General features: G+C 49.3%; 1 protein-coding gene across 2 annotated transcripts in view; it reads left to right on the top strand.

Annotated features, from left to right (window-relative positions):
- The window catches only part of SBNO2 (strawberry notch homolog 2), a 102,331-nt gene that overhangs the window by 25,610 nt on the left and 61,573 nt on the right, over positions 1 to 15,148 (top strand). For both annotated transcript variants that reach the window (XM_083594366.1, XM_083594367.1), the window contains 2 exons: positions 1,916 to 2,001; positions 9,525 to 9,624. In XM_083594366.1, the coding sequence (XP_083450492.1) occupies positions 1,916 to 2,001; positions 9,525 to 9,624 (186 nt within the window). The remainder of the gene's footprint in view (positions 1 to 1,915; positions 2,002 to 9,524; positions 9,625 to 15,148) is intronic.

Below are 15,148 nucleotides of genomic sequence, written 5' to 3'. Positions count from 1 at the left end.
GGTGGCTCCCAAGAGAATATTAAAAACACAATAAAACATCAAACATTAAAAACTTCCCTAGACAGGGCTGCCTTCCGATGTCTTCTAAAAGTCAGATAGTTGCTTATTTCCTTGACATCTGGTGGGAGGGCGTTCCGCAGGGAGGGTGCCACTACCGAGAAGGCCCTCTGCCTGGTTCCCTGTAACCTCGCTTCTCACAAGGAGGGAACTGCCAGAAGGCCCTCGGAGCTGGACCTCAGAGTTTTACTGTATTGTTCGGCTCCAGAGTAATTGGTACCAGGAACTGATGTCATCTCCTGGGTTTGGCACACAGGGTGTCCCCCCAATTACACGGTTGCGTTCCGGGCTCCACACATGCATAAGTGAAATCACGTAAAGTGGGAAGCCCCCGCTAATCGCCCTTTCTGCTGCCCTCTCTTCAATCCGTGCCGAAAATAATGTACCCCAAAATATCCACAGCTACAATCGAAGCTCTGGGGCTTCCTCTGCCCTCTCCGGACTCCGGGAAGGGTCTCCTCGCGAGCCACGAGGACTCTCTCCCGCCACATCTGGATTTCAATCCACAGTTGTACCTTGGATCCCAAACGCCTTGGAACTCGGATGTTTTGGCTCCCGAACCCCGCAAACCCGGAAGTGACTGTTCTGGTTTGTGAACCTTCCTTTGGGACCCGAACGCCCGGCGGGGCTTCCCATTGGCTGCAGGAGCTTCCTGCAGCCAATCGGAAGCCGTGATTTGGTTTCCGAACGTTTTGGAAGTCGATCGGACTTCTGGAACGGATTCCGTCCGATTTCCAAGGTACGACTGTATTTATTTATTTGGGGGACGGGGCGGGATGCTTGTATAAACCTTGAGTGAGGGGTTGCCAGTTTTGGAGACCTCCGGTCTGGGTCCAAATGCAACCCTCCATGCCTCTTATCAAGCTCTTTGAACTCGCTCCCCAAAACATGCATCTCAATGGCCTTGCCTTGCACCCTTCTTGAGTGTTTTTGCATCTCCGTCAGGGCTGCATCCAACTAAGTTCTACTTGTGAGTAGACCCACTGAAATGACAGGGAACCCGCGCTAATAATAATAATAGTAATAATAATAATAATAATAATAATAATAATAATAATAATTTTTTATTTATACCCCCCCCTCCCCAGCCAAGACTGGGCTCAGGGTGGCTAACAACCAATAATAAAAACAAGTTGATTAAAATACAGTTTAAAAGATTAAGATACAACATTAAAACAATTAGGGAGCAATCTCTTCATAGGAGGAGAAAGGAAAAAGAAAGAGTGGGAGGGAATCACACTGATTCTGAGCCAAAGGCCAGGTGGAACAATTCTGTCTTACAGGCCCTGCGGAAAGAAATCAGATCCCGCAGGGCCCTGGTCTCATGAGACAGAGTGTTCCACCAGGCCGGAGCCAGTGTTGAGAAGGCCCTGGCTCTGGTTGAGGTTAATCTAACTTCCTTAGGGCCCGGGACCTCTAGGGTGTTGCTATATATGGACCTTAAGGTCCTCCGTGGGGCATACCGGGAGAGGTGGCCCCGTAGGTACGAGGGTCCTAGGCCGTGAAGGGCTTTAAAAGTAAAAACCAGCACCTTAAATCTGACCCTGTACTCCACCGGGAGCCAGTGCAGCTGGAAAAGCACTGGGTGAATATGCTCCCATGGCAGGGACCCCGTGAGGAGCCTCGCTGCAGCATTCTGCACCCGCTGGAGTTTCTGGGACAGCTTCAAGGGTAGCCCCGCGTAGAGCGAATTACAGTAGTCAAGCCTGGAGGTGACCATCGCATGGTTAGTCATGCCCGTCCATTTCAACATCTCTGACATGGATACAGCCCTCAGTAACTGCTGCTAAGTTACGCGTTGTGTGTTTGAGTCGTCCTCGTTATGAGCAACCCGTTACTGAATCTGCCTCTTTTGTAGTTTCAGAATTCTGCTTCCAGTTGGTGGACTCAAGCGCCCTATTCATCGGCTTCGTACTCGGCACCATCTTTCCTGAGCGACAACCAGTAAGTGCCACGCTGCGGGAGAGGTACCGGCTAACGCGATTTTATTGGCGAAGCTTCGGTGCGCGAAATAAAAGAGTTCAGCCGCGGGATGTCCGTAGACATCAGTTCTTTTAAACTGCATTTGTTTCACGCTACAGAAAGTAGAAAAAAGACAGCAGTTCCTTCATTTGTCCTTGGCAAACTCTTTTAAAAGGAACATACAGTGGTACCTCGGGTTAAGTACTTAATTTGTTCCAGAGGTCCGTTCTTAACCTGAAACTTTTCTTAACCTGAAGCACCACTTTAGCTAATGGGGCCTCCTGCTGCCGCCGGAGCACGATTTCTGTTCTCATCCTGAAGCAAAGTTCTTAACATGAAGCACTATTTCTGGGTTAGCAGAGTCTGTAACCTGAAGCGTATGTAACCTGAAGCGTACGTAACCTGGGGTACCACTGTAAATGGTGTAGCAAAACAGAATCAGAGACATAGTGTTGGAATCAGAACCGTAGCATTGGAAGGGACCCCGATTTATTGAAGAACGGCGACTCGGGAAGAAATTTGATGGTGGAATTTTGATGGAAGAGCCGTTTGATGGTGGAACAGAGCTCCTGGGAAGGTGGCATGTTTGTAGAAAGAGCTTGGGGGCGCCAGCTGCCTGAGGTTTTTTTGCTGTGGTTCCTGCGTCGCATGGGGGTTGGGCTGGATGACCTTTGGGGACCCCTTCCAGCCTTACAGTTCCGTGATCTTGTGTGTGTGCGCATTCCCCCCTCCCCGATACGTTTCTGCCATCATATGCAGATTATACTGCCTTGCCAGGCAGAGAGTACGTTTTTATGGAGAAGGGGTGAGCAACCCTGTCTGACCTCCACCTGCCTGCCTCGGTATTTGCGAGCTGCCGGCTGCTTGCCTTTTAAATTCTCGACCTTGCTTAATGGAGTTCAGGAAGCGCTGGCTCGGGGCGGGCTGAGCCGGTGTATATCATTTGGATGTCGTTTTCCCTCCGCTGTCCCCCTCTTCTGCGGCACCAACATTGCTGCCTGGTTCACCACATACAGTGGAAGCGTCCTTATTCGTATGAGGCTACACCTTCCCATTTTAATTCACTATAGTCTACTTGGGGAGCGGATCTCAGGGGCCCCTGACATTCCCCTCCCTGATGTATTCTAAGCAGACATTAGGAGGAGCCTGCGGGGACTTACATCCTCATTTACCTGCCCGCAGACTGTCTCTCCAGAGTGGTGCATGCTCTGGTTATCTCCCGCTTGGACTACTGCAATGCGTTCTCTGTGGGGCTATCTTTGAAGGTGACCCGGAAACTGCAACTAATCCAGAATGCGGCAGCTAGACTGGGGACTGGGAGTGGCCGCCGAGACCATATAACACCGGTTCTGAAAGACCTACATTGGCTCCCAGGACGTTTCTGAGCACAATTCAAAGTGTTGGTGCTGACCCTGAAAGCCCTAAATGGCCTCGGTCCTGTATACCTGAAGGAGCGTCTCCACCCCCACCGTCCAGCCCGGACACTGAGATCCAGCTCCAAGGGCCTTCTGATGGCTCCCTCCCTGCGAGAAGTGAGGTTACAGGGAACCAGGCAGAGAGCCTTCTCGGTGGTGGCACCCGCCCTGTGGAACGCCCTCCCACCAGCTATCAAGGAAATAAAAAACAATCTGACTTTTAGAAGACATCTGAAGGCAGCCCTGTTTAGGGAAGTTTTTAATGTTTGATGTTTTATCGTGTTTTTAATATTCTGTTGGGAGCCGCCCAGAGTGGCTGGGGAAACCCAGCCGGATGGGCAGGGCATGTATGTATGTATGTATGTATAGTGGTACCTCGGGTTACATACGCTTCAGGTTACAGATGCTTCAGGTTACAGACTCCGCTAACCCAAAAATAGTGCTTCAGGTTAAGAACTTTGCTTTAGGATGAGATCAGAAATCGTGCTCCGGCGGCGCGGCGGCAGTAGGAGGCCCCATTAGCTAAAGTGGTACCTCAGGTTAAGAACAGTTTCAGGTTAAGTACGGACCTCCGGAACAAATTAAGTAGTTAACCTGAGGTACCACTGTATGTATGAATACATACATACATACTGTGCCGGTGCCTGGAACTCCCAACTCTCAAAAACATAGAAGCAGGGAATTGTTGAGTCGGAACGGAGCCCCCAAAACCATCTAGTCCAGCCCCGTGCAATGCAGGAACCGCAGCTAAAGAATCTGTGGCATAATGATGGTCTTCTTTAAAACGCCCAACGAGCTCGCCACTTTCCAAAGGAGCTGTTTCCACTGCCCTACAGCTCTCTCCCTCAGAAAGATCTTCCTCATACTGAGTTGGGACGTCTTCCTTGACATTTTAACCCGTCGGTTCGGCACTCACCCTCTGGAGCGTCAGAAAACAAACTTGCTCCACCTTCCCTGAGATAGCCCTTCAGATGCTGGGTGTGGCATTCATATCAAAATCCGGCCAGCAGAGCTGAAACAAAGACCTGGTCAACTTTTAACCTTTTAATCAGAAGGTCGACGGTTCAAATCCCCATGACGGGGTGAGCTCCCGTTGCTCGGTCCCTGCTTCTGCCAACCTAGCAGTTCAAAAGCAGTCAAAGTGCAAGTAGATAAATAGGTACCGCTCCGGCGGGAAGGTAAACGGCGTTTCCGTGCACTGCTCTGGTTCGCCAGAAGCGGCTTAGTCCTGCTGGCCACATGACCCGGAAGCTGTACGCCGGCTCCCTCGGCCAGTAAAGCGAGATGAGCGCCGCAACCCCAGAGTCGGCCATGACTGGACCTAATGGTCAGGGGCCCCTTTATTTTACCTCAGAAGTTGAACAGAATGTGTTCCGGAAGTCTGTTCAACTTTCAAAACGTTTGGAAACCAAGGTGCTGCAGCCAATCGGAAGCAGCGGAAGTCGCCTCCGACATTCGGGTTCCAAAGAACGCTTGCAAACCGGAACACTCACTTCCAGGTCTGCAGCGTTCGGGAGCCAAACATCCGAGTCCCAAGGCGTTTGGGATCCAGAGTACGACTGTAGTCTTATTTTTAGGGACAAACAACAGCAACAACCTTTATTTCTCCTTTTCTCTTTAGCATAAAAACTATTGTCACTGGCACAAAACAGAACAAGCTTTTTGGGGGGATTATTAAAAAAACAACAACAAAAATGAGCAGCGAGGAAGTCGAAAGAGGAACGGTTAGCCGCACAAGGCCAGCCATTGCAAGACCCCCCCCCCTCAATGTGTAGTTAAAAGTATTGGGGATCCACCCAGAATCTTTTCCTGATTTGCTGCAAATTGCCCAAGCACCTAGGTTCGCAGCCCATACCTTTGACAAGCTATGCACCAGGGCATCACTCAGCCCCAAAACCCGGGTGGTGGGACAACGGCTTGGGCTTCAGTTGACTGCAGTGTTTTGGAAAGAGCCCCCCTTGTCTGGGGCAGCGATGCCAGGGCACCCGGGTGAGGAGGGGGGAAGAAGAAGAAGAAGAGGTGCCCAAGCTGGCACCCCTTTTTTGACAGCAAGCCTCCCGGTGCGCGGTTGCGCAGCCAGTTCCACTGCAGATTACGCCCCTGCTTGGAAATCGTTGTGCTTTTTCTTTCTTTCTCCTTTCGAGAGTATTCCTGTAAATTCTACTTTCTGAAGCCTCCTGGGAGGTGTTAACAGAAGTTCTTCTCTCTCCCCCCCCCCCCGCCGCTGCATATTGAATCGCAGATTGTAGACGTGATCGATTGCAGCCCTCCCCTTCTTCTCTCCCTGCGGCCGTTCTCACCCAGCTTTGCTCGAATCCGCACGTGGGTGGACTCTCCCCCCCCGCCCCGTTTCTTAAAAACTAGAAAAAGGGTGTTTGTTGAATTTTCAGAAACAACCATATCCGGACGAAATAAACAGGGCAGATTAAAGAAAGCCCTTTTTTCATGCAGCGCCTAGTACCAGTTGCTGAAAACTTCAGGAGGGGAGAGGGCCCGATTCCTGAATTCTGGGTGGTCACCATGAGAAAATAACAACAATAATAATATATTATTTATACCCCGCCCATCTGGCTGAGTTTCCCCAGCCACTCTGGGTGGCTCCCAATCAAGTGTTAAAAACAGTAACCGTTAAATTTTAAAAACTTCCCTGAACAGGGCTGCCTTCAGATGTCTTTTAAAGATAGGATAGTTGCTTATTTCCTTCACATCTGAAGGGAGGGTGTTCCACAGGGTGGGCGCCACTACTTCTGTCTTGTCAGGATTCAACCTTAATCTGTTAGCCGCCATCCATCCTCCAGCCACCTCCAGGCACTCACACAGGACCTTCACCGCCTTCACTGGTTCTGATTTAAAGGAGAGGTAGAGCTGGGTGTCATCTGCATACTGATGAACACCCAGGATTCCGGACTAGATGGGCCATTGGCCTGATCCGGCACGGCTCCCCTTACATTCTTGAAGCTGAAATAGCTCAGCTGGCGGAGCGCGAGACTCTTTAAGTCTCCAGGTTGTGGGTTCGAGTCCCACGTCCGGGCAAAAGACCGTTTTGTTGCAAGGGGTTGGAGTAGTTCAAACCTCACAGTCCCTTTCCCAGCTGTACAGTTCTATACGATCCTTCCGAGCACCGCAAGCCTGCCAGATTAGCCTCCCGCCTTGGCTAGCGCCGCCCGCTCTGGCTGGCAGCGTGTCTTCGGAAGGGACGGGGCTTTCCTGTATCGGCCTCCCTTTTCTCCTAATCTGGAGGTGTCGTCAGCGGGTGGAAGCTGGGGGCTGCCAGACAGTGTGCCGGCCAAGCAGCTGTCAATCGGTCGGGGATCCCCATAGGGGTGTTCTCTGCCAGTTCTTGAGAACTTAAAATAATAATTTCTCTATCTCTCCGGCTTCAGCTGAGCCAGTCGCCTTTCAGATCTGCAACTGCTTCTTACTGGAAGGATGGTGAAGCAACAGAGCAGGGGAGAGAAAGAGGTTGGGGAGGACAGTTCTTCCCTCGGGGTGGCAATGAGGACTTTGCACTAGTAAAACCGAAACCGATGATGTACGCAGAGCAGCAAGGGCAGCAGAGACGGGAGGCTGCTGTGGCTTAATCATGATCTGCTGTTTCCAGAGGTCAGAGAGCTGGTTTTTGCAGCCACCTGCACAGGGCTGGATTTAGGTTTGAGGAAGCCCTAAGCTACTGAAGGTAATGGGGCCCTTTCTATGTCCAGCTGTCCTTTGCCAACAACAAATTGTTGCCGCTGGTTTTTTGTGTGTTGAATATATGCTATATGGTCATTTATGGACCTAATAGGTATCTCAAGCCATTGCACATCACAAAATACAGTGGTGCCTCGGGTTACATATGCTTCAGGTTACATACGCTTCAGGTTACAGACTCCGCTAACCCAGAAATAGTACCTCGGGTTAAGAACTTTGCTTCAGGATGAGAACAGAAATCGTGCTCTGGTGGCGCGACGGCAGCAGGAGGCCCCATTAGCTAAAGTGGTCCTTCAGGTTAAGAACAGTTTTAGGTTAAGAACGGACCTCCGGAACGAATTAAGTACTTAAGCCGAGGTACCACTGTATGTATTTTATCAAAGTAGTTGTTGAACTGAAATACAATTAAGAAGAAGTTTATTAATAGTTTAGTACAATTAAGAAGAAGTATATTGATAGTGAAAAAATTATTCAGCTCTAACTTAAAATGATTTTTTATTTGTAACAAACTTAATAATGCAAACAAATTGGCATTTGGCAATAAGAAAAGTTCATTTGGAAACACAATTTACAAAGACTCATAATCTAGTCTCTAGAAACTTGCTATAACATGAAATAATAAGAGGTGTAAATATATGATGCAAACTGCTAATAATTAGAAATAGCAGAATGTAGCATCCTATATATAGAAATGAGCAAACCAGTGATATTTTAGGGAGCAGGCTTCCATCCTAGGAGCCTACACAACACAAAACACTGTTGCTATATCTAGGTTTTATTTTATTTCTTTTTTATCATATATTCATAAACACCCTCGCTCCCCCCCCTAGTTTACAAAGAAGCAGTATTCAGAATAGCAGTTTGCATGACGACCCACTATGGAAGCCAATAGCGCAATAAAATCCCAAGCTGTAACAATTAACCGCACGTTTATTCAATGTGCAATCAAAGCTCATTTAACTGATCAACAGAATCGATCGGTTTGCTCCAGTGGTACCAGCTTGTCAAAATCGGGTAGCCATTTACGCCAAAAGGCCCCCCCCTCCCCGCTGCCCCATCGCCTCCTTTAGCAGCCGCTGGGTTTGGGCATCCAGCTAGCACTCGGCAGTAAAGGTAAAGGGACTCCTGACCATTAGGTCCAGTCGTGGCTGACTCTGGGGTTGCGGCGCTCATCTCGCTTTATTGGCCAAGGGAGCTGGCGTACAGCTTCCGGGTCATGTGGCCAGCATGACTAAGCCGCTTCTGGCGAACCAGAGCAGCGCACGGAAACGCCGTTTGCCTTCCCGCCAGAGTGGTACCTATTTATCTACTTGCACTTTGACGTGCTTTCGAACTGCTAGGTTGGCAGGAGCAGGGACCGAGCAACGGGAGCGCACCCCGTCATTGCGGGGATTCGAACCGCCGACCTTCTGATCGGCAAGTCCTAGGCTCTGTGGTATAACCCCCAGCGCCACCCGCGTCCCTAGCACTCGGCAGACTTGGGCTCAAATCCCCGCTCAGCCAGGAAATTCAGCGGGTGGCCTGCGGGGGGTGGGGGAGCTGCTCTTCTCTCAGCTCAGCCCTACCTCACAGGGCTGTTGTGAAAATTGAAAGAGTCGAGGAGCAGAGAGAAGCGCCGTGCCTGATGCCCCTTTGTAGGCAAAATATGCCAGTAATGAACCAATCAAAGAGCCATCTAGCTGGTCGGTTTCAGGGGAAACGGTACCGGGTTAGCATAGCTGTCAACTTACAGATTTGAAAATAAGGGACCAGCAGCCTTGAAAATAAGGGACCAGCAGCCAAAATAAGGGACCTGCAGCCTCACCTGTTCCAGGCACTCCAGTCTTCCTGTCCCCCTGCAGTCTGGTCAAACTCATGCTGGTAGCTTCGAGAACACTGTCCAACCAACTTTGTAACCAGAGGTTCAACTGAATAGAATCTGAATCACATGCACCACAAGGCCTATGCAGCCTCAACTTAAGATGGCTCCCCGGCCTGGCTTTGCACTGCAAAGTTTGCAGCATCACGTGCAAGAAAATGGCGTCCAGCATTCAAAAACCCCCTCAGCTTGCATTAACTAGCCACACACAAGGCATGCAAGCTCTACCCCCCAGTCGTTCCTAGACTTCTTATTGGGTGAGCAACACAGCCAAGCAACACAGTTGGAACCTCCCTCCTCCCTGGCCGGCAGGGAGGGAGGGAGAGGAGCTGCTTCCTTTGAAATTTAAGGGACATCATTTAAGGGATATTTAAGGGACATCTATCAATACGGGACAGCAGCGGGACATGGCGCTGGAATAAGGGACTGTCCCTTCAAATAAGGGACACTTGACAGCTATCGGTTAGATGAGCCTCACCCAGTGAGGCAGTTCTTATCATGCCCTTCTGCAAATTTACTGTTCCCTCCTCTTTCCCTTCCAGGCAATATTTTGATTTCTACTCCGGCGGGCAGCCCTTCTCTGACGCCAACTATGCAACTCCAGGCGTCGCCGATTTCTTGAAGAACGGCGACTTTCCTCAGGTAAGCCCCGGCCCCCACCTGCTCCTTTGAGCGTCAGGTCTGTTTTCTCCGTTGGGATTAGGTCAGCGTTCGCGGTGCGTGGGTTTCTTCTCTCCTGCACCTCCCAGGGAAAAGAACAACCTCTGCTTTCTTGCTTTTGTTCTGGACAAGTTCAGGGAAAGGGTTTATGGCGAAGGCAGATGTGCAACGACCACCTGCTGTGTGATTTGACAGCGGCAAGTTTGGAGGTGATTGAGTGTGTGTTGGGCCTTGGGCCTGATTCAGCAGGGCCTTATGATGCACTTAGGTTGTTTTGTGTTTTGTGTGTGTTTTGAAACTGGTAAAAATCCCTTTCAGAGATGGGCTTTACCCAAAATCTTTCTTTCTCTCATTTCTTTATATTATTATTATTATTATTATTATTATTATTATTATTATTATTATTATTTTATTCATATACTGCCCTTCGTTCGAAGATCTCAGGGGGATTTGCAGGACCAAAATAGAGGATAAATGCACAATAAATAATTAGCGTGAAAGCAAAAGAAAGCAATGACGTATTTTCATTCGAAGAAGTCAGTCCTGCTGCCAAATGCTGCTATATCGGCAGTTAGACTGGTGACTGGGAGCGGCCGCTGAGACCACATAACACTGGTCTTGAAAGACCTACACTCGCTCCCAGTACGTTTCTGGGCACAATTCAAAGTGTTGTTGCTGACCTTTAAACCCCTAAATGGCCTTGGTTCAGTATACCTGAAGGAGCGTCTCCACCCACATTGTTCTGCCCAGATACTGAAGTCCAGAGCCAAGGGCGTTCTGGCAGTTCCCTCACTGCGAGAAGCCAAGTTACAGGCAACCAGGCAGAGGGCCTTCTAGGTAGTGGCACCCGCCCTGTGGAACTCCCTCCCACCAGATGGGAAGCTATTAATGTTTGATGCATTACTGTATTTTAATATTTTGTTGGGAGCCTCCAGAGTGGCTGGGGAAGCCCAGCCAGATGGGTGGGTATAAATAAATAAATTATTATTATTATTATCATTATTATTATTATCATCATCATCATTATATCAACACGAGCAAAGTATTGCAAGGCATTGCTTTTGAGTTTATTGATGTCGAAAAATCCGGTCCACCTCTTTCCTGGAGGCCTAAAAGTTGAAGCGTTAGGAGAAGCTGAAATTTGTCAGGGGAATTTGGAGAAAAGCAGCCTTCCTTTATCGGATTCCCTTCTAACGAAGGAAAGCAACGTTATTCCACCTGAAACTCGTGGTGATTTAGGGATGACTGATATTGGCTGATGGTATTACTTTTGTTCCTTTCTTAAGGTCAGTGGTTTCCTCTATTCCGTTTCCCTCTTTCTTGTCTTGATAATAGCTCTGTATTGTGATACTGATTTCATTGTAATTTACCTGTATTCTGGATTTGCTCTGTTGTTGATGTTGCTGATATTTATTAAATTTGTATAGTGTCCTATACCCGCAGGTCTCCGGACGGTAATATATTATAATGATGATTATTACTGATTATATTTAGAGCCTTTGTACCACCCTCTGCGGGCAAACAGGCTCCCAGGGAGGCTGGCATACCATCCATTAGGTAAAGGTAAAGGGACCCCTGACCGTTAGGTCCAGTCTGGGGTTGCGGCGCTCATCTCGCTTTACTGGCCGAGGGAGCCGGCGTACAGCTTCCGGGTCATGTGGCCAGCAGGACTAAGCCGCTTCTGGCGAACCAGAGCAACGCACGGAAACGCCGTTTACCTTCCCGCTGGAGCGGTACCTATTTATCTACTTGCACTTTGACGTGCTTTCAAACTGCTAGGTTGGCAGGAGCAGGGACCGAGCAACGGGAGCTCACCCCGTCATTGCAGGGATTCGAACCGCTGACCTTCTGATCGGCAAGCCCTAGGCTCAGTGGTTTAACCCACAGCGCCACCTGCATCCCTACGTTTGTTATAAAACCTTGCAAATGTAATTAAGAAGAATTGAAGCCTGTTGTTGTTGCTGTCAGCGTCAGTCTGACTCGAGAGACAATGGAGTGCACCTCCGAGGGTGAAATAAAAGCGCTGCGTCAGCAGCACCGACGTGACCTCCCTTGGGGCGCCAGCCTGGGCCGTGTGGCTGGAGGTCCTGGGCTGCCCAGACGACAAGACTGTCAGAAAGCTCTTCCTGATGTTGAGTCGGAATCTCCCTTTCTTGTCGCTTGAAGCTTCCTGGTCAAAGTCCTGCGCTCCAGAGCAGGAGAAAACAAGCTTGCACCCTCTTCCACGTGGCAGCCCTTGAGATATTTGAAGATGGCTATCCTATCTCCTGTTGTCTTTGTCCATGGAGTTTTCTTGGCAGGGATACTGGAGTGGCTTGCCAGTTCCTGCTCCAGGTGGATCAGGTTTAGTCAAAACTCTCCACTATGACCTGTCCATCTTGGGTGGCCCTGCATGGCATAGTTCATAGCTTCTCTGAGTTATACAAGCAAGGCAGTGATCCATGAAGAAGAAGAAGAAGAAGAAGAAGAGTTTGGATTTGATATCCCGCCTTTCACTCCCCTTCAGGAGTCTCAAAGCGGCTAACAGTCTCCTTTCCCTTCCTCCCCCACAACAAACACTCTGTGAGGTAAGTGGGGCTGAGAAACTTCATAGAAGTGTGACTAGCCCAAGGTCACCCAGCAGCTGCATGTGGAGGAGCGGAGACGCGAACCCGGTTCCCCAGATTACGAGACTACCGCTCTTAACCACTGCACCACACTGGCTCTCAAGGGGATCAGACGTATCGATTCTTAAGGAAATCAGCCCTGAGTGCTCACTGGAAGGACAGATCGTGAAGCTGAGGCTCCAAGACTTTGGCTACCTCATGAGAAGAGAAGACTCCCCGGAAAAGACCCTGATGCTGGGAAAGATGGAGGGCACAAGAAGAAGGGGGTGACGGAGGACAGTGGTTGGACAGTGTTCTTGAAGCTACAAACATGAGTCTGACCAAACTGCGGGAGGCAGTGGAAGACAGGAGGGCCTGGCGTGCTCTGGTCCAGGGAGTCACGAAGAGTCGGACACGACTAAATGACTAAACAACAACAACAATCCTATCTCCTCTAAGTCTCATCTTTTCCAGGCTAAACATAGCGAGCACAAACCGTTCTTGGTTTCCAGACCATTGATCGTCTTGGTTGCCTTCCTCTGCAAACAAACCTTCTAGCTTGTCAACAGCCTTCTTAAATTGTGGTGCCCAGAACTGTGGTGTCCAGAAGGGACTATTCCTTCCCTTGATCTGGACACTAGACTTCTGTTGATGCATCCTAGAATAACATTCGCTTTTTTTTGCTGCTGCATCACACGGTGGGCTCATGTTCAGCTTGTGGTCCACTAAGACCCCTAGACCCTGTATAAGGCAAGTCCCTACATCAGGTACAGGAGATGCTGAGACCCCATGTCATCCACGGTTTAATAGCCTAGGAGGTGAAAATGTATTTTTATTTTATCGCCCCCACCCACCCGTGTTTGCATGCAGTGCCTGAATTAAGAGCAGTAGCCTTCTATCTATATTGGTAACCTATAGTCTGTCCCAGAGTCTGGTTCTGGAGACTGTATCAAATGCTGCTTTTAGGTCGACGATGGCAGCGTATAGTGAGGCCTGCCCTCCTGATTTGTATTTGTCGATGAGATGTTGTAGCGTTAGGCAGTGATCTGTCGTGGACCTTCCGGGTCTGAAGCCCGCTCGTTCTATTGCCAGAATATCTTCATTCTCTAGCCATTCTGTAAACTTATTAAGGAGGTGCTTTGAGTAGAGTTTACGAATCACACTTAATAAGCTAATCGGCCTATAATTCGCTGGATCTCCTCTGTTGCCCTTTTTATAGATTGGGACTATTGTGGCTGTTCCCCATTCCCTTGGGATGCGGCCAGTGTCATCTATGTAGGTGAAGAGGGTGGGTGAGAAAGGTGACCCACCCACCCACCCACCCTGGTTGCAGACGTAATCAGCTGACCCGACTGCACCTTGGGGCGCCCGAAGACAAGCCTTACCTGCAAGGCACTTGTTTTCCTTGGAAGGGAGCCAAGCGCAGTAACTTAAAAATAAACCAGGCTTTCAATCACTACCAGGTAATTGGATGCGCCCCATCAAATCCGCCCACGTCTCGTCTGTCAGTTCCTGGACCAAAAGGAGGTGGAATGAAGCCAGATTCCGTACGACACGGTGTCGCGCCCTAAATCGAAATACCAGAACACGAGAGACGCTTTTCATCTATTGATAGCTGCTTCTTAGCTTGCCGGAGGGAGGCTTGTCGGCAGCTGTACACCTGGGGCGAGTTTAGAATGGGGTTTAGGCGAGTCCCCCTCCCACCATTGCCTTCTATGGCACAGAGGCCCTAAAGTATTTAAGCGAGGCTATAAACAAACGCGGGTGGCGCTGTGGGTTAAACCACAGAGCCTAGGACTTGCCGATCAGAAGGTCGGCGGTTTGAATCCCTGCGACGGGGTGAGCTCCCGTTGCTCGGTCCCAGCTCCTGCCAACCTAGCAGTTCAAAAGCACGTCAAATGCAAGTAGATAAATAGGTACCGCTCCGGCGGGAAGGTAAACACCGTTTCCGTGCACTGCTCTGGTTCGCCAGAAGCGGCTTAGTCTTGCTGGCCACATGACCCGGAAGCTGTACGCCGGCTCCCTCGGCCAATAAAGCAAGATGAGCGCCACAACCCCAGAGTCAGTCACGACTGGACCTAATGGTCAGGGGTCCCTTTACCTTTACCTTTAACCTTGGTTTAAGGAGCTGTTGGGTGCCTGGCATTTATATATCTGAGTTTCTGCTTCCATAAAGGTTCAGCCAGCTAAAGTCTTAGTTGCCGGCTCAACTCCTGTTTGCAAGGAGAAAAGCCTGAGGAAACGAGTCTAACCTAATATAACGGTTATTCACAAACCCATAAGGAAAGACCGAACTGGCAGTAGCTCTCCAGCCTTGCCTGGAAAGGTTTATTTCCCCCTGTTTTCTTAATTTTTTATTTAAAAGATTGCCAGTCTTTTAAAACAAAGCCCCTGCATCGACCCTGAGCCGCCGTGTTCCCCTTTAGAAACGACAGCGCAACATTTGTAACGAAAGTTCTTTTTTACAACAAACTTTTATTGAAAGTTTTTCCGCGTAAGATACAATAAAAATCACACTGATCTAAGAAAGACAAATAGAAAGGAAGGAAAGGAAGTGGAAGAAAGGAAGAGAATAAAAAAAAAGGGGGAAAGAGGAGGAAAAGGAAGAGAATAAAGAAGGAAAGAAAGAAAAAAAAAGAGGAAAAGGAATAGACAAAGTCCTCTGTCAAAATTGAAGTTCCGATTTAAACAGGAGGTGGCCCTTGTTGTTGTTGTTGTTTAGTCATTTAGTCGTGTCCACCTCTTCGTGACCCCCTGGACCAGAGCACGCCAGGCACTCCTGTCTTCCACTGCCTCCCGCAGTTTGGTCAAACTCATGCTGGTAGCTTCCAGAACACTGTCCCACCTTCTCATCCTCTGTCATCCCCTTCTCCTTGTGCCCTCAATCTTTCCCAGCATCAGGGTCTTTTCTAGGGAGTCTT

The sequence above is a fragment of the Podarcis filfolensis genome (assembly GCF_964270895.1).
Source record: "Podarcis filfolensis genome assembly, chromosome: 18".
Taxonomy (NCBI): Eukaryota; Metazoa; Chordata; class Lepidosauria; order Squamata; family Lacertidae; genus Podarcis; species Podarcis filfolensis.
Note: the sequence above shows the minus strand (reverse complement) of the source record. Positions and strands in the feature narration are given on the sequence as shown.